At 45.3% G+C, this 25,323-nt stretch overlaps 1 protein-coding gene across 1 annotated transcript; it reads right to left on the bottom strand.

The window, feature by feature from the left end:
* Nucleotides 1-5,242: 5,242 nt before the first annotated feature.
* Nucleotides 5,243-23,445, bottom strand: GALR1 (galanin receptor 1). Its single transcript, XM_010355239.2, has 3 exons — nt 22,775-23,445; nt 17,813-17,878; nt 5,243-5,563 (listed from the first exon to the last, which is right to left on the bottom strand). The coding sequence occupies exons 1-3, from the start codon at nt 23,438-23,440 to the stop codon at nt 5,246-5,248; spliced, it is 1,050 nt and encodes a 349-aa protein (XP_010353541.2). The 5' UTR covers nt 23,441-23,445; the 3' UTR covers nt 5,243-5,245.
* Between the last annotated feature and the right edge of the window lie 1,878 nt (nt 23,446-25,323).

Raw genomic sequence — 25,323 nt, 5'->3', positions numbered from 1 at the left:
GACACATTATTCTAGACATATTCTACACATATTCTGACAACATAGTTCGTGTTCATAATCAATATCCAATATTTTGAAATACAGTACTGTGGTATATGGTGTCCCACAGAAAACCCACAGCAGGCCCCAAAATTCATCCCAGTTCACGGGTTACCACACTGATCTCCACTACCTGAGAGTCAAGAATTTAAACAGTGGAGCTCAGTTCCAGTCTATTCCATCAGCAAGGGATCTTTTCTTTACTGTGCCTTCCCTAATTGCAGAGAATTTGGAGCTACACAATGTGGCCTGAGAAATCTGTTCTCCAGCAGAAAGGGAGAGGCTTTCATTCCAACAGTGCCAACAAAATCTTGAGCTAACAGTTCAGCTCTTCAAGCAATTGCCTGAATATGGCAAATGAAGCCAATATTGAAAAGATGCAGAGAGAAAATTCAGCGGAGGTTATTTCCAATGAATACAAAGATAAAACCCTCACTGGCCACCTTCCCTTCTTTTTTCCTTTTTTTTTTTTTTTTTCTAATTTTTATTTTTTCGAGACAGAGTTTCACTCTTGTTGCCCAGGCTGGAATGCAATGGCACAATGTAGGCTCATCGCAACCTCCACCTCCCAGGTTCAAGCACTTCTCCTGCCTCAGCCTCCTGAGTAGCTGGGATCACAGGTGTGTGCCACCACACCCGGCTAATTTTTGTATTTTTAGTAGAGATGGGATTTCTCTATGTTGGTCAGGCTGGTCTTGAACTCCCGACCTCAGGTGATCCACCCGCCTGGGCCTCCCAAAGTGCTGGGATTACAGGCATAAGCCACACACCCAGCCCCACCTTCCCCTCTTATTCATCATTCACAATTATGGCCTCTCCCACTATTTCTGCACCTAGAACAAAACCCAAGAATCACCCAATGCGGGAACAGGGCCTATGGGGAGGGATGGGGAGCATCTGCCAGTGAGTCAGCACTGTGAGTAGCACCACGCACCACAAAGAAGCGAAAGCCAGGACCTGCCAAGATGTGTGAAGGTCTTGTCCAGTCAAACCGACATGCTGCCCTGAGAACCCCAGGGTGGCAGCTAAAGTAAAAGTCGTGAATGTGAGTGAACCTGCTACATGACGAAAAGAAACCACCATCTATTATCCACAGCACTTTCACAAGCTGATGAACAAAGCATCCTGCTAATGCATTACAATACACGACACACTCTCCTTAGACACCTCTGCCTTATGCAGATACAGCCCCCATTAAAGATGTCTTAAGCATTTAAAATTCTTCCTCAGGCTCAACTTTTCCACTTCTAAAAGAGAAAATATTAAAATATGCTTAAATAAAATCAGATATAATTACCATTTCATAATGTTTTTCTTTCCAGGCCAACATGTAACTATCTGAATTTTAAACCACCTACTTGTTTTTACTACATATAGCTGTTAAAATAAGTACGTCAATAATTAAACAAGTCACTAACATCTACTTGAGAAATAGCCTTACATGCAACATTTTTAATGGCCAAGAAGAACATGATTACCTTTAATGGAAACCCACTTACAAATTTAAGACACGGAAAATATGTGCAACAGTATAGATTAAATTTACAAATTACAGACAGTAACTTTCCAGAGGAAGTAGCCACATTTGATGTATTTCCCCAATTAGTGTCTATGTAGTTTACATACACGTATTTGATAAATCATTTAAAGCAAGAACATGAAGAAGCTGCACAATAGGTTATTTTCCTCAATGTAATGCTGCTTCAGCATGAGCATTTTGGTGTTTACAGATATCCATGGCCATAATTGAAAAGGAAAGGGATGCTCAGATAAGCTGTCCTCTCCTGCTGAGATCTTGGGTCTCAGTGAACATATTAGAATGATCACTGCACTGCCTCAAAGCATCTGTGAGAATGCAGAAATGCAGCATAATTTTGAGTTGAGCCACACGAAGTTCTGAGCCTTGCGTGACTCATGCACTTCCGCAAGCATCTCTCCTCCCCACTCTGATTTGTTATATCTGAGCGGAAGGAGGAATTTATCTGTGGTAAATATTATTGAGAGGAAATCTGGATAGAAGTGAGTTAGGATAAAAAAGATAAAAGCACAAGAGATTGGGATGGTGCAGGAAATGGTTTTACTCCCAATGTGTAAAATAAAACAATTTAGTTAAAAGCAAAACTAATTTACCTAAAGTATTCAGAAAATGGCCTCAGTCCCCCATACTGCTGAGCACATACCTGGTCAGAAGAGCACACAACACAGAGAATCTGTTTCCTGTCTCCAGGATATAGGACAAGAAAATGTTTCCATCCACATCACGGTATTCATCAGCAGGACACTGAAATTGTTGCTTATGCATGTGAAACAGCAAGCATTTCAGCCACTAAATATCCCAGAGCCTGTCTCCTTACGTGAAAGCAAAAAGCCTAGGAAAATAACAGCTGCCTTGGGCACTGAGACAACCAAATCTATGTAGAAAGCATCAATTTTCTTTGAAGTGAACTGAAAGTGTGGGTTTCAAGCAGCCTGACTTCAAAGCACAGGCAATATTTCTCCCTCAATCTGATGCTGGGAGAAAGTGTGTCCTTGGGAAACTGTCTTTATTTAGTGATGGAAAAGAAGGTGCTTCAGAATTGGTCATTGTATGTTAGGGGAAAGTCTAGCGAGGAAGCAGATGCTTGGCAAATGCAATACACTCCTATACTTCTCTGGATAATTTCGTACTGTTTACGAGTTCTTCTGGAACTCTTCATTCAGAAAACTTTGTACAGGTTTAGATCTTTGCAGAAGATGTCATTATCCCTATCAAAATTTGTTTTAGAAGTAGACTCAGCCGAAACTCTGAGTAAGAGGAATTGATTAGAATGACAATATGCAGGAAGTATATCCTATCTAACTGTAAAATGCAACAATTAGCATTTACATTTAGCAAGGTGAGCGGGTGGGGGGGGGTTTCAAGTGCAAGCTATTACTTTCGTGCCATGCCTCAAGCTTCCCACACGCCAGTAGCATCTGGGAAGGACAAAAGGCACAGCACATTTTCAGCATGCCTCTAGAAAATAGCAACAATGGCTACAGCATTTTTAAAAATACTTCCATGTATGTGCTTACAGATCAGAAGGAGAAAACAAAGAAACAGCCATGGTGCAAGAAATCATTTCCATTCATGCAAATTCAAATGCAACCAGAGGGCACTTCTTTGCACAGTTTTGTGAATTCACACCCAAAGAAATTGTTCTGGAGTTTGCAACAACAGCTTCAAGTTCCACAGATCACATGAGGTATCATTGTCAGGATAAAATTTTTCTGCTCCTATATATTTGAATAAAGTGCAAAAACATTTGATGCAAAGGACTTATTATTTAAGACTCTAACTTACACATAAACACAAGTTCTTTCTCTGGTCAATGAACATAAAAATATATCACTTGGAAATCTAACATTTTTCCTTCCTTTTATCCAGAGAGTTATTAATAACATTGCAAATATAAACACTGGTCACTGAAATATGATTAGTGAAAGTAAGTGAACCAGCTAAAAAAGTTAAAAAGTTAGCATGCCAAAGGCTTATGGAAGTTTGTATTTTTATCTAAAATTTGATGTTTCATGTGGCATGCTGATTTGGCACAGATGTACACTACACATAATTTTTTGTTTTTTTAGACAGAGTCTTGCTGTGTCGTCCAGGCTCGAGTGCAGTGGTGCAGTCTTGGCTGACTGCATCCTGGACCTCCCGGGCTCAGGTGATCCCCCACATCAGCCTCCAGAGTAGCAGAAACTACAGGCATGTGCCACCACACCCAGCTAATTTTGATATTTTTAGTTGAGACCGAGTTTTGCCATGTTGCCCACGCTGGTCTCAAACTCCTGAGCTCAAGCATTCCACCCAGCTGGACCTCCCAAAGTGCTGGAATTGCAGACATGAGCCACTGTGCCTAGCCAAATCCTTTTTAGCAAACAAACAAACAAAAATTCTTGCTTTTGCTTCCTCCTAAAAACATACCAAAGTCTTACAGTCTGAAAAGTACTTTTCTGATACAAGATAATTTAATATTTTCATGCCATTTTCTCATTGTAAACACACACCAATATAAAATTGTTATGAAAACTACATTTGAAATTCAAGTGGTGATAGTTTTAACCCCAAGTTAACATTTTTAGAGGAAATAATATTTGGTGGAAATGTGAATTAAACATTATCACAAATGTAATGAAAAAACATGCATTTGTACAAGATAGGATACCCCTAGGTATATTCAGTCCCATGATTTTTTTTGAATGTCATCTAAATCAAACATGAAGTATGCTTTATCTATAGGCATGACCATTACTTCATGTGACTTACTGAATTCTGTCTAGTCTTTGGTCCCACAGAAATTATCATCTACATCAACCTCGCTGGTTTGTTTTTTTTCTCTCTCTTTTTAGTAGGTTCCATTCAAGGCAAAATGAAAACTTTTGTCAAGTACTTACATAAAATTTCAAAACCCAGTTTTACTCTCAAAAACTTACTTGCATCTTCCACTATTGAGACAGTAGTTGCTGACTGTTTTGTTAACTCTACAAAGCCTAATTTCACAGGATAAATTTGAATCAACAGTGCCTACTACTGCACCCCAGGTCATCACCACAACACCGAATTGACTCCTGAGGTAAACCGACTGTATCTCATAAAGACAGGCTTCCAAAGCTCTGTACACTAGCTATAATTGGAAGCAAATGCTGTCTGTGCAAACAGACTTTGGAAAGCCTTCTTTCCACTTCATAGATGTGTCTATGCAAATGGCCAAAAATTCATCACTGTGTGTCCATGATATTTTAAAATACATAGTTCACAATATTACTTCTCTTAAAGACGTAAAGCTCAAATTTGTTTTCTAAATAAATTTGCTTTAAAATGTAGACTGCAAATATTCCTGACCATATTGATGGGCCAGTTCTCAATCTATGAAGAGTTGAACATATCTACGGAATTCTACTAAGCTTTCATCTCTGAAGAGGAACAGAACTAGGCAGCATTGTCTTTTGTTTCTGAAACATAATTTAGAACTAAAATAAAATTGAAAAATAATTCGCACTAGATCTAGGAATTTCCTAAATGGATCAAAGTACTTTTGAACACAGGTGGGATTTAATTAAAATGACTTGAATTGTTGTTAAGATAACAAGGTGCAGCACTGCTCACTAGCTCATTCTGTTTGTTTCTGTGCCTGGTCCACTTATATGGAAACTCAACCACAAGGATACTCTAATGTATCTTTTATCACACATGCGTACAATTGGTTGATGGTGGGGTGTCTATTCGACTTTTATTTTCTTTATTATCACTCAGATGTGAATCTTTGCGAATGTGACACTTGAACACTTGCTTATAGGCCTTCCTGAAATTTTCAGAGAGAAACGCGTATATGATAGGATTCACGGAGGAATTGCTGTACGCCAGGCAGTGGGCGGTGATTCTGAAGAGGAAGGAAGCCGGGGTCAGCGGGAAAACTCCAAACTCAGCCCAGAGATGGATGATGTGGTGCGGCAGCCAGGAGATTCCAAACACCACGACCACCACCAGAACGGTCTGCGCAGTCTAGAAAGGAGGAGGAGGGGGAAGGAGGGGGAAGAGGAGGGGGGAAGGAGGGGGAGGAGGAGGGGGAAAGAGGGGGAAGAGGAGGAAGAGAAGGAAGGGAAGGAGGGGGAGGAGGAGGGGGAAGAAGGGGGAAGAGGAGGAAGAGAAGGAAGGGAAGGAGGGGGAGGAGGAGGGGGAAGGAGGGGGAAGAGGAGGAGGAGAAGGAAGGGAAGGAGGGGGAGGAGGAGGGGGAAGGAAGAGAAGGAGGAAAAGGAGGGGAAGGAGGGGGAGGAGGAGGGGGGAAGAGGGGGAGGGGGAAGGAGGGGGAGGAGGAGGAGGGGGAAGGAGGAGGAGGAAGAGAAGGAGGGGAAGGAGGGGGAGGAGGAGGCGGGGAAGGAGGGGGAGGAGGAGGAGGGGGAAGGAGAAGAAGGAGGAAAAGGAGGGGAAGAAGAGGGAGGAGGAGGGGGAGGAGAAGGGGGGAGGAGGAGGAGGAGGAGGCCACGGTGGCAAGGGAGAAGGAGGAAATTCATTGATTACAAAAGAAAAAGAATCCAGCATTTAAAAATACATCCTAAGCTAATTTTATGTATATTTTCATGAGATCAAAAATGGATACTACATCTGCTTTAAGTGTTAACCTTAACTCCCCATAATACTTTTGTTCATAACTTCTCCAAGACCTGTCATTACCTTCCATAGTAATAATTTTGTGATACATGTGAAATGCATTGTAGGAAGAATGCTTCAAGTCAAGGAACTAGAAAAGTACAAAGATTAGAGACTGTAACTTTTAAACCAGCAGAACTGTTCAAGCATGCTACCCACCGCGGCTGTATCATCAGGAATGCATCGCAGAGGAGTGCTGGACTTTGCTCCAAGTAGTCACCTCTATGAGCAAGAGTGTAGGTGTTTATTTCTCCTCATTAAACTTTGGCAAATTCAAGGCCAAATTAATCGATGCACCAATGTGTTTCATTTCGGTTTCAGTCTATGGACCAAATTAGTCCCTTTTGCTTTTTTTTCATTTCAACTCTTTCTTTGCTGCTCCTAAATCAGAAATACTTAGAAATCAGAGGTAGTGTCTTTGTGTTTCTTTTGTGATTTCTACTGAGCAAATGGTAGGAGGAAGTCATCCCTGATTAGGGACCTCAACAGGAGAGGACATCAACCTCCTATGCTCAACAAGCATATGCCTGTATGCACGGCCACGGCCTCCTCGACTGGCCACAAACCTATGGGACTGGAATTAAGCCTTAGGACAACCTCGCCTGTTCCACACATGTTGACAGACAAGAACTAGGTGGCTTAGTTTGTGATTAATTGAAAACTCTACGTCTCTGGATTCAAAGAAACGACAATGACCTATGTTATTAAAATGCTTTAATTACAAAGTGTCTAATATTTTTTAAACTATAAAATACAAAGCAATCAGTTGGTTCCCTCTCAAACGGATTGTTCTTTAACAAGTGCAGCTCAAAACCCATACACAACCTCTAGTGTCTCGATGCTCACAACAGAGCCATCGAAACTAGTGGACCAATGACGGGACCACATGCATTATTTCACCGAATCCCCTTTACAACTCTATGAAGCAGACGCTATCATGACCCACAGATTGTACATAAGGAAACTGAGACTCAGGAGGAGAAAAGCAAATGTCCAGTGTTTCACAGCTGAATGCAAAGTTGGGGCTGGCAGCCAGGCGGACATGCTCCCCAGCCCATGCGCTCTGCAACTGGGGCGCAGGGAAAACTCCGGTCATCACAAGCCACACTTCCCTCTCTGTTCACAACAGGGCTGCTTCTCAAGAAGCATTATGCTAGCTGGGTGGGCAATAAAGGCTCCCATGAGACAACCTCCATCTCAGTTCCCTGGCGTGAAGGGACAGAGCACTTCCCCAGCCTCCTCTGTTCGGTGACTTCAGCTCTCTGTTCACTTTATCAGCAAGTTTACTTCTCGTAGGAAAAAAGGAACATTAAGTGCGTAAGAGAAGCGCCTTTCAGCCTCTAGGCCAAAGGTTAGAACTCAAGGAACCTCTTTCTCTCAGACATAGTCCAGTCTGCAGTATTTTAGAGCATGCTCGGACATGGGGAGGGGAAGCATCAGAGTGTGAGCTGGCAGCAATCCCATTGATATGGTTTGGCTGTGACCCCACCCAGATCTCACCTTGAATTGTCATTCCCATAATCTCCACATGTCATGGGAGGGACCTGGAGAGGTAACCGAATCATGGGGGCAGTTACCCTCACGCTGTTCTCGTGATAGTGAGTTCTCCTGAGATCTGATGGTTTTATAAGGGGTTTCCCCCGACCCTTCGCTCTCATTCTTCTCCTTCCTGCTGTCATGTGAAGAAGGACGTGTTTGCTTTCCTTTCTGCTATGTCTGTAAGGAGGCCTCCCCATCCCTGTGTAACTGAGTCAATTAAACTTCTTTCCTTTATAAATTACCCAGTCTTGAGTATATCTCTATTAGCGGTATGAGAATGGACTAATACAGTAAATTGGTACTGCAGAGAGTGGGGCACTGCTGTAAAGATACCCAAAAATGTGGAAGCGACTTTGGAACTGGGTAATAGGCAGAGGCTGGGACAGTTTGGATGCCTCAGAAGAAGACAGGAAAACGTTGGAAAGTTTGAAACTCCCTGGAGCCTTGCGGGGCTGAGAAGACAGGAAGATGTGGGAAAGTTTGGAACTTCCTAGAAACTGTTGAATGGCTTTGACTAAAATGGTGATAGTGATATGGACAATGAAGTCCAGGCTAAGGTAGTCTCAGATGGAGACCAGAAACTTCTTGGGAACTGGAGTAAAGGTCACTCTGGCTATGTTTTAGCACAGAGACTGGTGGCATTTTGCCCCTGCCCTAGAGATCTGTGGAACTTTGCACTTGAGAGAGATGGTTTGGAATTGGAACTTATGTTTACAAGGGAAGCAAAGCATAAAAGTTTGGAAAATTTGCAGCCTGATCATGCCATAGAAAAGAAAAACCCATTTTTGGAAGAGAAATTCAAGCAGGCTGCAGAAATTTGCATAAGTAATGAAAAGCCAGATGTTAATCACCAAGACAATGAGGAAAATGTTTCCAGGGCACATCAGAGGTCTTCATGGCAGCCTTTCCCATCACACACCCAGAGGCCTACGAGGAAGAAGGGTTTCATGTCCAAGCCCAGGGCCTTGCTGCTTTGTGCAGTCTTGGGGCTTGGTGTCCTGTATCCCAGCTTTGGCTAAAAGGGGCCAACATATAGCTAGGCCATTGCTTCAGCAGGTGTAAGCCCCAAGCCTTGGCAGCTTACCGATGAGGCTGGGCCTGCAGGTGCACAGAAGTCAAGAACTGAGGTTGGGGAACTTCCGTTTAGATTTCAGAGGATGTATGGAAATGCTTGGATGCCCGGGTACAAGTCTGCTGCAGGGGCAAAGTCCTTAGGGATAACCTCTGGTAGGGCAATGCAGAATGGAAGTATGGGGTCAGATCCCCCACACAGAGTCCCCACTGGGTCATTACCTAGTGGATCTGTGAGAAGAGGGCCACCATCCTCCAGACCCCGGAATGGTAGATCCATCAAAAGCTTGCACCCTGCACCTGGAAAAGCCATAGACACTCAACATCAGCCATGAAGGCAGCCTGGAAGGGGGCTATATCCTGCAAAGCCACAGGGGAGGAGCTGCCCACAGTCATGGGAGCCCACCTCTTGTATCAGTGTGACCTGGATGTGAAACATGGAGTCAAAGGAGATCACTTTGGAGTTTTAAGATTTGGCTGCTCCACTGTATTTCAGACTTGCATGGGGCCTGTAGCCCCTTTGTTTTGGCCAATTTCTCCTATTCGGAATGGGTGTATTTCCCCAATGCCTGTACCCCCATTGTATATAGGAAGTATAACAGGTACTTGCTTTTGATTGTAAAGGCTCATAGGCAAAAGGGACTTGCCTTGCCTCAGATGAGACTTTGACCTTGGACTGCTAATTCTGAAATGAGTTAAGATTTTGGGGGAATGCTGGAAGGGCATGATTGTGTTTTGAAATGTGAGGACATAAGATTTGGGAGGGGCCAGGAACAGTAAGACATGAGGTTTGGCTGTGTGTTCCCACCCAAATCTCATCTTGAATTGTAGTTGCTATAATCCCCATGTGTGGTGGCAGGAACCCAAAACGAGATAACTGAATCAGGAGGGCAGTTACCTTCATGCTATTCTCATGATAGCGAATAAGTTCTCATGAGATCTGATGGTTTTATAGGGGCTTTTTGCACCCTTTACTCTCATTCTTCTCCTTCCTGCCGCCACATGAAGAAGGACATGTTTGCTTCCTCTTCCACCATAATTGTAAGTTTCCTGAGGCCTCCCCAGCCCTGTGGAACTGTGAATCAATTAAACATCTATTCTTTATAAATTACCCAGTCTTGGGTATGTCTTTATTAGCAGTGCGAGAACAGACTAATATACCCACTCTCCTCCCAGGCCTCACTGGGTTTCACAGAGGAGGAAAGCAGTCGCCCTCCCCTGGCCTTCCCATCACAGCATACAGATGTGGTGAAGGGTTCACCTGGGGCCACCAGTCTGTTTTCTAAACAGAAATACTCTAAAATGGATGAGTGGGAGCAGAAAAGTTGGGGTAAGAGAAAGCGAGAGAAAAAGAATGAAAATAGAGCCTTATTTTTCTTAGAACTTCACATGGAGAGAAGACTAAGACATGGGAAAGTGACTCCATGACTGAGACAGCATTGTCCCACCACAAATTTTCCCTTGGGACACAGGCCTTCCTACAATGGTCCTGCATGGACCTCACACCCTGCAGGACTATCACAGGGCAGTGGGAACCACAGCTCCACACTGCTAGGAGTGGAAATCCTACATGGCAAAAGGACTCTTCTTTTTTTTGTTTTTGTTTTTTTTTCTTTTTTTTTTTTGAGATGGAGTCTCACTCTGTCACCCAGGCTGGAGTCCAGTGGCACAATCTCAGCTCACTGCGACCTCCACCTCCCAGGTTCAAGCAATTCTTCTGCCTCAGCCACCTGAGTTGCTGGGATTACAGGTATGTGCCACCATGCTGGCTAATTTTTGTATTTTTAGTAGAGATGGGTTTTCACCATATTGGTCAGACTAGTCTCAAACTCCTGACCTCACGATCCACCTGCCTCGGCCTCCCAAAGTGCTGGGATTACAGGCGTGAGCCACCACGCCCGGCCAAAAGGACTCTTCTTATCACTTCCCATGAACTGGAGTCCCGCTGCAATAGAAATGACAACCAGACTATAATACATGAGATGACAGCTTTTCAAGGATTGACATGAGGCAGCAAAGTAAGATAGGAGATGAAGTTTATCAAAGAGGGGGACTGGAAGCCAGGAAGCTGTGCCCAGGATCCAGGCAGAGACAGTAGAGGGAGGGCTAGATCAAGGTCTCAGATCAAGACCAGGACAAATTCCACCAGCGAGGTGGACAGGAGATGAGAGTTAAGCTCCCTATTGAGAGGCACCAGGGAGTGCACAAGATCCCAGGACTGACAGCAGGTCTGTGTTCCCACCTGGTCATGCTATAAGCTGGTTGTACGACCTTTGCAAAATGTCATAAACTCACTGAGCCTCAACTTCCTCATCTGACAATAGGATGAACCAATGAAATGATTCCTATACTATGCCTCATCTATTTAAACATGACAAACAACTCAGGTATAAAAATCTGAGTATGGGTTTTATAGGGTACAAGCTTACATATTAAAACCACTTATTGCATGACACACAAAGCAAACAGATAATGTGCTCACATATATTAAGGGAGTGCCTGCTATCAATCCATTTATCCATTAGTGGATGAGAAATGCCATTCTCAGATGATTTAGTCAAAACAATCTAGATATAATTATACCTACAAATAGAATATAAAACATCATCATTTCTTTCTAAGACAATCAGACCATCTCTCCATGTCACAAAATGATTCTTTTAGACATTTTTACTAAGTACAAAGCAGAAATCTATCCCAGCAGCTTACTGATAAGATCCATGCCTTATCAACATCCACAGGGCAAATGGCAGTGTGCCCTGAGGCCAGAGGGCAGTTTTCTCTGGCAGTGTTTGTTAACTTTGTGTGTCTGTGACTCATTCCAAGTTTACCTTTTAATTTTTACTAGTCCCATTAGTCTTAGAGCCATGGATAAGAATCAGGTTCTTTTTCTTGGTTTACCAGCAGCTTTGAAATGAGATGGGATTATAGTTTGCAACATAAATATCAGGAAAGAAGGCTTAATGGGTATTGCATAAACTACATCATTTGTCTCAGATTGTTCCCAAAAGAGTTTAATGGAAGGCCTGTCAACACTGACTACCCTCCCAGATAAGTATCTCCAGGGGATTACTATTTTCTTCATGTTTATCAAGCATCTCAGGCCATTGAAGTTGAAGGCCTCAGGGTTGTTAAAAGCCAGCTCCCTGCAAACAGGCCCTGGGCACCTGGTCCTGCTGTCTTCGAACTGAGTCCAATTCAGTTGTAGCAACGTCAATATGGCAAATACACCCATGTGCATGGTTGAAAACAGTAGCTGAGTTTTGTCTTCATTCTTCCCTTGCAACGGATGCTGGTAGAAGATGGGACATGGGGCAAGAAGTTCCATGCCGGTGGAAAACCATGTTTATTGATTTACTACTGCTCCAAACTGTCAAACTCAGGAAACAATTTATGCCTAGCATAGACTAGCTCAAAGTTAAAGATCTGGCAAAATAATGCATGTGTACGAATTTCAACCCTGGGATTTAAGTAGGTTAGTATGCCCATCCTTACCCAGTGCAAAGCCTTTTTTTTTTTTTTAAATTCAGATAGCTATACCTCATCTCTTATAGCTTTAAAGCAATTGGTAGAGGTTATTACTTACCCAGGAATCTGCCTTTTTAAAAAGCTCAGCCAGGTACAGTGGCTCATGCCTGTAATCCCACCACTTTGGGAGGCTGAGGCAGGAGGATCGCTTGAGGCCAGGCATTCTAGGCCAGCTTGGGCAACATCCTGAGTCCCCACCTTTAAAAAGTGTTTTCAAATAACTTAGTCAGGTGCAGCAGTGTGCACCTGTAGTCCCAGCTATGCAGGAGGCTGAGGTGGGAGGATCTCTTGAGCCCATGAGGTTGAGGCTGCAGTGTGCTATAATCACACCACTGTACCTCAGCCTGGGCAACAAAGCAAGACCCCATCTCTAAAAATAAATTTAAAAAGAGCTCAAGAAGGTGTTTGGAGAACCACTGATGAATTACATAAAAGTCACAACAAAAAGAAAGTTGTCTTACCCACCTCAATTTAAAGGCAATAAAAAATGCTTAGTATCAACCCCTAAGGCTGAAGCATCTCCTTTCCTCAGAAAGAGGCTGGAAAAGCCACTTCCTGTCTTTCCCATGGAAACATCAGAAAGTAACATCAGAAAGTAACCAAACACTGAATCTGCAGGAGCTTGATTTTAGACTTCCAACCTCCAGGACTGCAAGAAATACATTTCTATTGTTTATGGGCCACCCAGGCTGTTGTATTTTCTTATAGCAGCCTGAACAGACTAAGACCATTGGATACAGAGCAGAGAAAGTCACATAGAGAACTCCTCTCTCTGGAGGACGAGGTTGATTTTTAAAATTTATTTATGACATGATTCTTTCTACTCTCTTACAGGGTCCTCCGTCTCCGTCTGACGGACATGTCCCCTGTGCTTCCCTTTGTCTATTTAGCGTATAGAATCCCAACATGATCTTCTGATGGAGAAAAATTCATTGTTTAAAATTATGTGCTAAATCTCTCTACAAATTCTTCTTATCCTTGAGTTTAGGTCTTTTAATAGCCTGGTTTCTCTGTGCTCCTTCTGCTGAAAGTATCTGAAAAAATATTAGTCGCTCTTCTTATTGTGAGATGCTCTTTTTCAAATCATCTGAGGTGTCTGTTCTTTCTTCAAAGAATTTTACTCACAATATGTCTAATGGAATTTGACATATGGGGAGAAAAGAAGTGACTAAAAGATGAAAATGATTTAAAAAAAAAACTTCACAAATTTCTACATGACAGCCAAAAAGCTTACGGAGTTACTTAAAGCCAAAGAAACAACAACAAAAAGCAAACATTAAAAGAACCCAGTGGCTTGATAGGACATCAAGAGGTCCTTTAATCTAATTTTCTCCAAGAAGCAACCGTCCAATAGGGTGTCTATCCCATTTTGAGGTCTTCCAAGGTTTCACCAATCAGCTTGGAGCCAGAAACTCAAAGCAGAGTTTAAGCAAAGCATGTGACCAATCCCAGCGCTTTATTTCTGCAGTAGAAATCCTATTCTTCTTTTGCACTTTCTCCAAACATGGAGAATAACTGTTAGCATGTTTATCATGAAAGGCCAATCTCCCCACCCCATAATAGTTGTAACTCTTAACAGGAAAGCCCTGTATGGACGGCCGCACTGTCTCAAAGTTTATGTCCCCACCCCCTCCAAAAAATTCATATATTGGAACCTAATCACCAAGGTGATGGTATTAACAGGTGGGGCTTTTGGGTGGTAATTAGGTCATGAGGTGGGAGGAGCAGTCATAATGGGACCAGTGCCCTTATGAATAAGGGCCCAGAGAGCTGCCTCATGCCTCACACCCTATGAGGACACAGAGACTAGTGCCCTTATGAAAGAGGCCTAGAGAGCTGCCTTATGCCTCCCACCCTATGATTAATGGGACCAGTCCCCTTATGAAAGAGGGCACAGAGAGCTGCCTCACGCCTTCCACTCTGAGAGGACACAGACAGAAGGGGCCATCTATGAACCAGAAAACAGCCCGCACCAAACACTTAATCTGCAGGAGCTTGATTTCAGACTTCCAAACTCCAGAACTGCAAGAAATAAACTTCCATGGTTTATGAGCCACCAGGCTATAGTATTTTCTTAAAGCAGCCTGAACGTACTAAGACAAGTGGATACAGAGCAGACAAAAGGAACTTTACTTAGCCATTGAGAGAAAGGGCTGGAAACAAGTGGAGCTGAAATGAGCAAACTATCCAAATCCCTGTCACATCTTCCATTACTAATCAAATGAACACGTGTGCACCAGTAGCAATTTTCTGTGCCGAGACCTGGGGAAAGACCCACAATGGACCAATCCAGTTCCTGTCTTTGTCTTCAGGGAAGCTGCCATGTATTCTTTCTTTCCCTCCTGCGTTTCCCCTTTCTCGCCTCTCCTGCCTCTGTCCCCCTCTCTCCACCACCTCCCTTCTCTTCACTCTTCTGCTTCCACTCCCTCTTCTTACCCTTCCTCTGCTCCTCTCTCCCATCTCTTTCTTAGATACACACACACCACCACCACCATTATCATCACCACCATCACCACCACGATCGCCACCATCATCATCACTATTACCACCACCACCACTGGCACCACTGCCACCACCACCACTGGCACCACTGCCACCACCACCATCACCATCACCACCATGACCACCATCACCACCACCACCACCATCACCACCACCATCACCGCTATGACCACCACCACCATCACTACCCACCACCATCACCACCACCACCATCACAATCACCACCATCACCACATGATCACCACCATCACCACCACCAACACCACCATCATCACCACTATGACCACCACCACCATACCACAATCACCACCATGACCACCATCATCACCACTACCACCCACCACCATCACCACTATGACCATCATCATCACCACCATCACCACCATGACCATCACTGCCACAACTATGACCACCACCATCACCACCATAACCACCACCACTACTACGATCACCACCACCATCACCACTACCACCATCACAATCGCCACCATCACCACCATGACCATCAACACCACCGCCACTATGACCACCACCACCACCATTACCACCACCACCACCACAACCACCACAATCACCACCATGACCATCACCACCACCATCACTACCACCACCACCATGACCACCACCACCATCACAATCGTCACCATCATCACCACCATCACCACAATGATCACCATCATCACCACCACTACCACCCACCACCATTATCACCACCATCACTACCACTACCATCACCACCACCACATTTATTTGTTCTATGCAAACAAGGAGGCAATTAAATACATCAAAAAGATCTGACATCTGTTCAGTGGCTGTTAAGGGTCAGAGCCTGTGAAAATGAAAAAGAAAATCTTCATCCCTTCTTCAAATGCTAGAACCTCCTCATGGTAAGAATAAGCAAAAGATAATTTTATATAGATATATTTAGTATATGTATATATGTAAGCACATATGTCTTATACATGCATATACTCACATAAATCTAAATATTTGTGTATATATGTGTGTGTATGTGTATATAACTAAAGTAATTACTGAACTAATCACTGATCTTTAGGTTTTTTATTATAAAATAAAATAGCTTTTCTAATCATTTTTATAAGACTTATTTTTTAAGTATTTTGTTCTTCTCTGAGACCTTCACGATTTCTCTCTAATACTTTTTCAAATATAGAGCCTAAAACTACCATTGACACAAGTAAGATTCAGCAAATATTAAAGAAATGTTTTGTTTTATTTCTGTTGGTAAGCATAAAATCTTCTGAATCATTAACAAACATTTATCACAGATCAATGATGTCTTCTTGGTTAAAGTTTGGTGAACCCAATCCCTCCCAAGGGAAATTAATCTCTTCCTTCCCTGATGCTCCAAACACTGCTCCCTTGAACAGGCCTTTGGGACTTACACATTTATCTCTTCCATTACAACGTTGGCTTCCAGGTGGAGCCAGTTCCTCTTAGAATCCCCTGGGTCAGCATGGCCCTACACAGAGCAGGTGCTCCAAAAATAACTGTCCAAGGAGAAGTCAGAAACGATCCTTAATTGTCTTTAAAGACCCATTTTCTTAGAAATAAGAAGTGTGGCTCAGAGGAAAAATAAATAGATATACCAGAAAAATGGAAAATCTCTACCATAATAGCACATCACTAAAAACAAAGGAGGAAAGCAGCAACTTTCAGGGTTTATTCCATTCATTTAACTTATCACTTGGTCAGCTGCTCTAATGAGGAGCCTAGATGCCTAAAATGAAATATTCATCATAATGGTTCAGATGTAAGAAAGGATCAATGGAATAAAGCCGTAACATGGTCTTGTTACTTATATTGCACCTTGTATTCTTAGGTGGTTATTCTAAAAACCGTATGATTGCATTTCTAATATAAGCTACTTTTTTGCTGCCAGAAAAAAGAAAAAAGGTCTTAATGTTTGTGCTCTATAACCAAGTCTCTACCACTGCTTTCGACTCTGGACTGTCAGATGGCCTTTTAGCCACATTATTGTTGATCAACAAGGAAAGTCAGGAAGAGCTGTCCTTTATCCAAGTAGAATTTTTAAGTAAACATGATTAAATAGGATCTAAACTCTAATTTCTATAAGTTATATATGTCATTGATCATAATAAATACTTATAAGGAAAAAAACAAGGTATTTTAAGATGTTATTACTACACTTTTCGGTTAAAACGTCCGGTTATAACCTCCTACTCCTTAATCATATTGCCTAATAATCTCATTCTACTTCCTAAAATTAGAAGTTATATAGATATTTTCTGAGTAAAAGTTAATTTAATCTTGATCTGTGAAATAGTTTTTCCTCAAAATGTAGAATGTCATGACCATCGGTAAGTTTGACGCTGTGATACTACTCAGGAGAAGCTTGTTTAAGTCAGGGTGGGGCATGAGAAAGTCAGTTAGCAACGGGAGGAATCAGCTTTCAGCCTCGTCCACTCTTCAGTCTTTACCCGCGGGGTCAGAGTCAGCACATGTGGGTGAAAGAGGCAAGGATGGCCCAGTGCCCTGGCGGCTTTAGGGAGGGATTATAATGACGTTGTCTTAAACGAGAACCAAACCTGGGCTTTTTGGAATCACATCAGATTGTAAACATACAACAAAATGACTACACTTTCCCTCGAAGTGTGCATGTCAGCAACTCTGCACTCTGCACTCTGTCTCAGTCAACCCAAGCACACCTCCCAGTGAGGCGCAGGATCAGCAAAATCCGCATTTCCTCGCCTCCCCTGAAATTCAGCTAAGTTTGAATGCAGCACAGAGTGACCCGCAATGCCCTGGCCAAGGCTGACCCTCCATTCCCATCCTAACAGCGGGAGGCTCATCTCAAACCTCCTTAGCCACACCAAGGGTCCTAAATGTTACAGGCTTTGGGTAGACATGAGGGCAAGTAAAAATAAAGATAAACTAAGCTCTGAAAAGTAACAAATATATATATATATTTGTGATCATTACCTTTTTCTTGGATGCTTCAGACTTCTTTGACATGTTCTTCAACTTTTTATGCAAATGATTAAGAACCTGAAAGACACAGACTAATGAAATCAGTTCGCCTCACCTCTCACAACCCACTGTGTATGTTGCATTAACAATTATTAACATGCTGAAATGGTAGCATCACTATTTACAAGATCATTAAAATAAAAACTCAAATTAGGTGATTAAGTAACAATGAATATGAGTTGCCAAATACATTCTTTTCTAACATTTACGAGCATGCCAGGAAGGCTGATGCACAGCCAGACAAGTTCACAGCCATAGCACCTGTTTGCAGAGAATGCCCAGCACATGGAGCTCTGGGGTTTTGCCCAGAAACAGCCATGCCATGACCCACTCATGCAAGCGTATTAGTCTATTATCTGCCTTGGTTTCTTCCAGGACCCCATATATTAACAAACACCAGGTCCCTACTACATGTCAGGCACAATGTTAGATCCTGGATGCATCAAAAAACTAGAGATTTGCCCTTCTGAAATTCACCATCTGATGGGGAAAGGAGGCAAGTAAACAAATGAAGATAATATCAGACATTTCTTCAGCGCAGCCCATCCAAATATCGCCAGCGTTTGTGCCAAAATATTCTTTCTTCTTCCTCTTATGGGCCGCCTCCACTGCAATTCTCCTTACAGCAAATCACCACCCATCAGGCTTCCTTTCATTCTTTATTCAAATCCTACCCACTGTGCTGTGCTTTTAGACAACTTATTGGGGATTCAGCATCACCGATGATTTACAGAACATTTTTGCAAAGGTTTTACAATTGATGTCCCTGTCAGGGAATCTCCTTGAGACACACTGGCTTCCTTAATTAAAAAAGCTATTTTTGTCTTTTCTTGCTAGTGTAATACTCAGGAGAAATGATATGAAAATGTGGGGTTTCGATATAGGAATTTCCAACATTTATTTGGTCTTAGACGACATTGTCAAGCCTGCAGAACTGTTACTTAAGTTCATTGCTCTATCCCATGGGAGGGAAAATCTAGAGAAAGTCGAGCCCCACAGTGACTAAGTGCTTTAGATCGTCTGTAGATTGCTGAGAAGTCTCTCAAGGAACCAGGAGCCATGTTCCAACCAGTGCTTTGTTCCCTGTAGCATGGAAATAATTTAATCCAATTGAACTTATTGCAAAAGCCCGCTCCATTCAGCCAGAGGAGGCACTTTCAGAGCAATTAGTCACACCCGACTCGGAAGCCACAGGATATCTTTACCAGCTGCCCAGGCCCTATGCAGGTGAAGAAGCAGCCATCACAGGGGTATGAATTTCTGACCTCAAATTCTCTCCCCTACTGAAATGCTTCCCACTTCCTAAAATGACTCAGCAACATCTGCAACAAAACAAGTGTTTACTTGCCTGCAGGACATTTGGGAAAACACTCAATATATTGACAAGGTGTTAGTTTACTGTTCTACCAGCAGAAATGAGAGTATCAAAACCTGAATGCAAGGTATTGACAGAACAGGGGCTTTCTTGCAGGAGCAAATGAGAATGTTTCAAAGAGGAAGGAAAGGGCTGGAGGAGGCAGGACCCTGCCCAAGAGGACAGGACCGCCTAGATGGCACAGTGGCAGCCTTCCCAACGGGAAACCGCAGGACAACACTGGTCACTGAAGACACAGGAAAGACCAGAGGAGAGGCCGCACAAGCAAAATCAGAGAGGGACACCTGGACAAATCACAACAAAACGTCCAAATGTGACCAGCTTCATAACGCTGCTGAGCTCCATTTGTTCCTTCCAAAAAGAAATTTGGATCACAGCTCAGCCACTTCAAAATACCTAAAAATGTTGAATGCTGTTGAATGGTCAATGGAGAAAATACTCAAGTATATTTTTATCAGCTCTGTTTCTCTTCAATAGCTCATAGTATGAGCACAGAATGATTTATCATGATGTACCATTGAAGGTCTTGTCAGCAAAGGAGAAAGAATGTAGATATCATGATAGGGTATGATGAGGTTTAAGAAGAGAGTGATAATAACATACTGGGGTCTCTTGGTGAGTCTGTAAATTTCGGAGTGTGCACAGGAAGGTGCTAGCTCAAACCAAACCCAGGTCCTGCTGGACACATCCTGGGGATTCGGAGTAACTTAGTCGGGTGAGCCCACTGAGTTTATCCTTGTGGTAGACCAAGGAGGTTCTGGACAGTAATTCACTCTAAGGAAAGCGAGCGAGGGGCACAGCCCTGGTGAAAAACAGCTCCACAGCAGCAGAGGGGAGGGCTCTTCCGGGGGCACTGGGCAGACCACTTCGACTCATCCACCCGCCCATGTATTCGATGGGTTTCCCAGAAACTGTCTGGTGCAAAAGACTGTTCCCTTACAAACTTGTAAGAATTTGGAGGCAAAAGGCAACTCTGGAATGCAATTGTCTAAAGTTTCTTTGTTTATTTAAAGCATCATAACCTCAGGTTCCCTTTTAGCCATCTGTGTTTTTTTCAGGCTATCCAACAGACCTGGGGTTTGGAGGAATAGCAAATCCTGAAACCAATACTCAACTAGCAAAATCCTTAACTGGATGGTGCACACCTAATGCCTGAGCCAAAGAAAAGCAACTTGAAATAACTTAGATCTCCACCTATCCATGACAGCCCTGAAATTAACTTGTAAATATTATACTGAATTCAAAATATTTTCCCCATTATGCTTAGAAGCAAACTATTTCCATATAAAAAAATCCAAATGATCATGTATTCATTAAAATTTTTTTTAAAAACTACTTTTTAAACATTGCCCTTCTGTGGGACTTCTATAGACTCGCAAATGACAGAAATGTAGCCTAATTTATTCCTAAAAGCTTACTTTGTCATTTCCAGTAAGATTTTAGTTCTCCCTAAAGGCTTTGGGGAAATAAGGAAGTGTGTGCTTCAGTTCTACTGCAATAATTAGAAATTTAACAGCCATATATTGTAAGATTCCCAATCTCAGACTTCAATGTCCTCAAGGCCTCACCAGCTGTCCCGTCCTCAGGAGACTGGGAATCCCTGTGTTAAAATCCTTCCTTCCTTCCTGAATCATTCACCAGCTTCATAATCTGGGTCAGGTGTTCCTTCCCAAAGCTCTTTTTCCTTAAGTAAAAAAATATGGGTAAATAATAAAATAGCTCCAAGCCAGAGTTGTGCAAATTAAATGAGATGGTGCACATATCAGATAATTGTGCTATGTAAGATAGCCTTTGTTTAGCATTTGCAGAAGACCACATTAATAAACCAGCCGTTTTCCAAATAGCTAAGCTAGTGTTCTTTTCCAAATTTCCTTACTGCTACTATATTGGTGGTGGTGGTGGTGTCGTTGTTGCTGTTGTTGAGACGGAGTCTCGCTCCATCGTCACCCAGGCTGGAGTTCAGTGGCACGATTTCAGCTCACTGCACCCTCAATCACCTGGGTTCAAACAATTCTCCAGTCCCAGCCTCCGGAGTAGCTGGGACTACAGGGGCTCACCCCCACATCCGGCTAATTTTTGTATTTTTAGTAGAGACGAGGTTTTACCTTGTTGGTCAGGCTGGTCTCAAATTCCTGACCTCAGGTGATCCACCTGCCTCGGCCTGCCAAAATGCTACTATATTTCTTTATATTTAACCTTTTGGTGCAAGCCGTTCAGATAATATCCAGCAATATTATTATTCAAAATAGACACAATCTACACAGATGAAATAGGTGGGGGGAAACAGGTGGCTTATATTAAACACTTTTGTTGATAAAAATGCCTTGTGAATTGAGTATTAAAAGTGATAGTTCTACCTAGTCAGGTTATTTGTGGTCATATAGTCACAGCCTTATTGAAACATAATGAGAGACAGAGGTGAAGTCAGGTGGAACCTGGTAACAGAGCTGTATTTCAAATGGCCATGCTCTGGAGCGAGGAGGGTGCGCACACTGGCGTGAATCGCCATCACCTGATTATTAAAATAAGCTCCGGTTTACGCAAATAGAAACACGTGTGTCAAAGGCCAAAGCCGTTTGGATCAGTATAAAGTCTTCAAACACTTGTGGACATAATGAAAAAGAACGTGAGTTCTGAGCTCTGCCCGGCTGTACAAAGGGAAAAATGATCTCCCACACGCGTGGACGGTGCCTCTGCTACACTTAGGGTGAAGATCCGCCGCCTCAACCACTTCACCCTGTTCAGGAGACCTTTCTAAAAAGGATTGAAATGGGGAAGCCGAAAGCTCGGGTCCATTCCACTCCAAGTTCCTGGAGCCTGCGGCCAAGACTCTGTAAAGAAACACCGTTTTGCCACTTGGGTTTATAAAGCTAAGCTTCAGAATAAAATAAAATTCAAAGCTCTGTCCCCGGGAGCAGTGGCTTCCCAGAGCCTGGTGTGCGCAAAGCCTTCGGAGCGAGGGCAAACTGCGCACCCCGGGGGAGAGGTGCCGCCCCGCGAGTCCCCCCGACGGCCAGCTGAGAGCCCGGGAGGGAGCGGTGGGGACCCGTCGCCCTCGCAAAAGGTCCGCGCTCTGGTGACCACGCGCTCTCCTCGGGTCCCACAGCGCCGCGGCGGTAACCTCCCCGCGCAGCTGATCTGGTTGAAGAGTTGCTGGAACCGAGCGGGATTTGCGGTACCGGGAAGGAGGCGGCAACACCCGCCTAACGCCCAGGCAACCTGGGGGCTTTGAAGCGCCGCAGGGGCGAGGAAGGGGAGGGGAGGAGAAACTTGTTCTACCAGACCATGCGAAGTGAACTGCAAACTTTCCCCAGCATCTCTCAGACTCCAAGCAACTTTCTTGCGCGAGCCAATGGCAAGCTCCAGCAGCGGCCAGGGAGCCTCCCTGTACAGATCCGCCCCAGCACTGGCGGGGTGGAGGCCACCTGGGCCGGGCTGCAGCCAAGGCTCTGGCAGGGCCGCGGGACACTGGGACCCCCGGGCCCCCCACCGGCCCCCCACCCTCCCTCGCGCGTCTCGGCCCGGCGCCCGCCGCGCACCTTTGCATAGCAGAAGCAGATGAGCAGGAGCGGCAGCAAGTAGCCGAAGACGAAGGTGCACACCACATAGGCCTTCTTGTGGCGAGGGTCAGGCCACTGCTCCCAGCAGAAAGTCTGGTTGCTGGCGCGCGGCTGGAAGAGGCCCTGGTGGTACGCCACGGGCGAGGCCATGGCGATGGACAGCGCCCAGATGCAGCTTACGCCCAGCAGCGCGTTGCGGGACACCCTGAGGGAGGAGGAGCGCCGCGAGTGCACGATGGCCACATAGCGGTCCACTGACATCGCGGCCAGGGTGAAGATGCTGACCAGCATGGACACGGTGAAGAAGTAGTGTATGAACTTGCAGATGAAGGCGCCCAGCACCCAGGTGGGCAGCGCGTACACCGTGGCCTGGAAGGGGATGCAGAAGAGCAGGTAGGCCAGGTCGGCGATGCTCAGGTTGAGGATGAACAGGTTGGTGGTGCTCCGCGGCTTGCCCGGCTTGCTGCGCGCCAGCACAGTGATCACTAGGCTGTTGCCCAGCACGCCCAGCGCGAAGATCAGGCCGAACACCACCAGCGTGACGAAGTTCTCCACGCCGATGCCGAACAGCGGCCCGGGCTCCGGGGCTAAGGTCTCCGGCCAGCTCGCGTTGCCCTCGCTGAGGTTCCCGACCGCCAGCTCCATGGCCCGCGGGGCTGCCTGGGCGAGCGGCGGGGAGGGAGGGCGGGTGCCGGGCGGGAAAGTAGGCACCGGGGTGGTCTGTAGTCCCGGCACGGAGCACCGAGAGCGCGAGTTTAGGAGTCCGAGCTTCCCCTGAGGCGCGCGCCAGCGGGCGCTGGGATCCGGTGGCCGTGCCTGAAGGCACCGTCTTTGCGCCGCGACCTTCTGGGAGAGGGTGTGGACGGGAGCCTGGAACTAGACCTTCTCGGGAAGGGACGGTGGTCTTGAGAGCCCTGGGGTCCCCTACCCGGGCGCCTCCGCCCGCTGCGCGACCACGGAGCCTGGGAAGAAGGATCCGCCGGCTGCAGCCGCGCAGGTGGAGAGACCCTTCTCTCCGCCTTACCGCTCCAGATCTTCGCCGGCCGTTTTCCCTCGCTCCCGGAGCGGCTGCGGCTGCACCTGTTGCTCAGAGCCGCTCCTTCCCGCGGCGCTTCCCCGCACTGCCGAGCGCGCAGCAGCGCACCGTGAGGCTCCTGCAGAGAGGGCTCCCCGCGCCTCCCGCGCCACCTCCCCAGTGGGCTGGCGCCTGGGACTCCCTCCCGGCTTTTCCAGGGATTCCGAGTTGTCCACAGGGCGAAAGCTCTTTTGGGGGACTTCCTGGTGGTGGACAGAGTCGGGTGCCAGGGGAGACGAAGACAGCCTGGCTGAAATCCGCGCCCCCTAGAAGTCACGGTGCGCGAGCAGAGACTGGAGGGATTCTCGCGGGATGGGTCGCCGCCCACCTCCCGGCTGGAACCCGCGCGTGCTCGCCTCCGCGGGGTGCGGACCTGCACGGCTGGCTGAAGGCGGGGCTGCCAGCTGCCGCGGGCCCGGGCGGGCGAGGGAAGCCGGGCGCTCCAGAGCGCGCCGGGGGACAGGCGGGGGGTTCGCGGGCCCCCTCACCCATCCGTGTCTGTCCTCCTCCTTCTCCCCTGGGTGGCTGTCCGTGAGAAAGCCTGTCCCTGGAATAACCCCAGGAAATCGAGGCTGGCGCCGCTCCCTGGAGTTTTGTAAAACTGGCCGCCTAATCCCACCCTCACCCCGCGGCCTGCTAGAGAAGAGAGAAGTGCGAAGGGAAAGGGCTGTGGGCTTCTCTGTAGATGTGGATGACATTGAAGGGGACGGCTGTTCACACCACTCAACCTCACATCATTTTTGCCTTGCATTACTCATCTGAGGGCCATAAACTGTAGCAATGACAAAATATTTTTAAAGTTAAAGAACGTGCTTAGTATCTTACTGCGGTAAATGTAGATTTGCCAGAAAGAAATTAAGCCGTTTCGGTATAGCAGGGCTAGTCCCGTTATCTTTGTAACCTTGGTGGTTCCCAGCTAGAGAGCTGACACTGATTCCTTTATTTGTGGTGATTTGTCTGTTTCCCTTTCAAAAACACCGATGCGTTTCCAGCATTTTCCATCTGGTGATTGTCCATTCTGCGCGGACACAGTGCCTGAGGGCATGGGTAATCCAAAGACCAAAGAGGGCAGGGGCTCTTCACCTTAGGGAGTTGTAGGATCTTGTTTTTCTATCTTGCTAGCTCTGTTCTGCCTCATTTCCAGATAAATCTTGATGCAGTTCATTGAACATCTGTGTATTTTATGAACATCTATGTATCTTATCTGCATTCATTGCTAGGGAGTTCCTTGCAAGGGAATTGTTCTATTCACACACATTTCCTGGAAGACAAAATTGAGTGTAAGCAACTTGCCAAGAATGCGCTGACCTGCCCTGACCTGAGAGAGTGCCTTGAAACTCCCTTAGGTGATCTTGCCAATCCGTATCGCTTTTTTTCCTGAGATGCTCTCCCACCCAGGCTTTCAAGGTATCATGTTGTATTGGACACCTCTGTTGCATTGAAAGTTAGTAGT

The sequence above is a fragment of the Rhinopithecus roxellana genome, chromosome 21 (assembly GCF_007565055.1).
Source record: "Rhinopithecus roxellana isolate Shanxi Qingling chromosome 21, ASM756505v1, whole genome shotgun sequence".
NCBI lineage: Eukaryota > Metazoa > Chordata > Mammalia > Primates > Cercopithecidae > Rhinopithecus > Rhinopithecus roxellana.
This window is presented reverse-complemented; position numbering and strand designations above follow the sequence as displayed.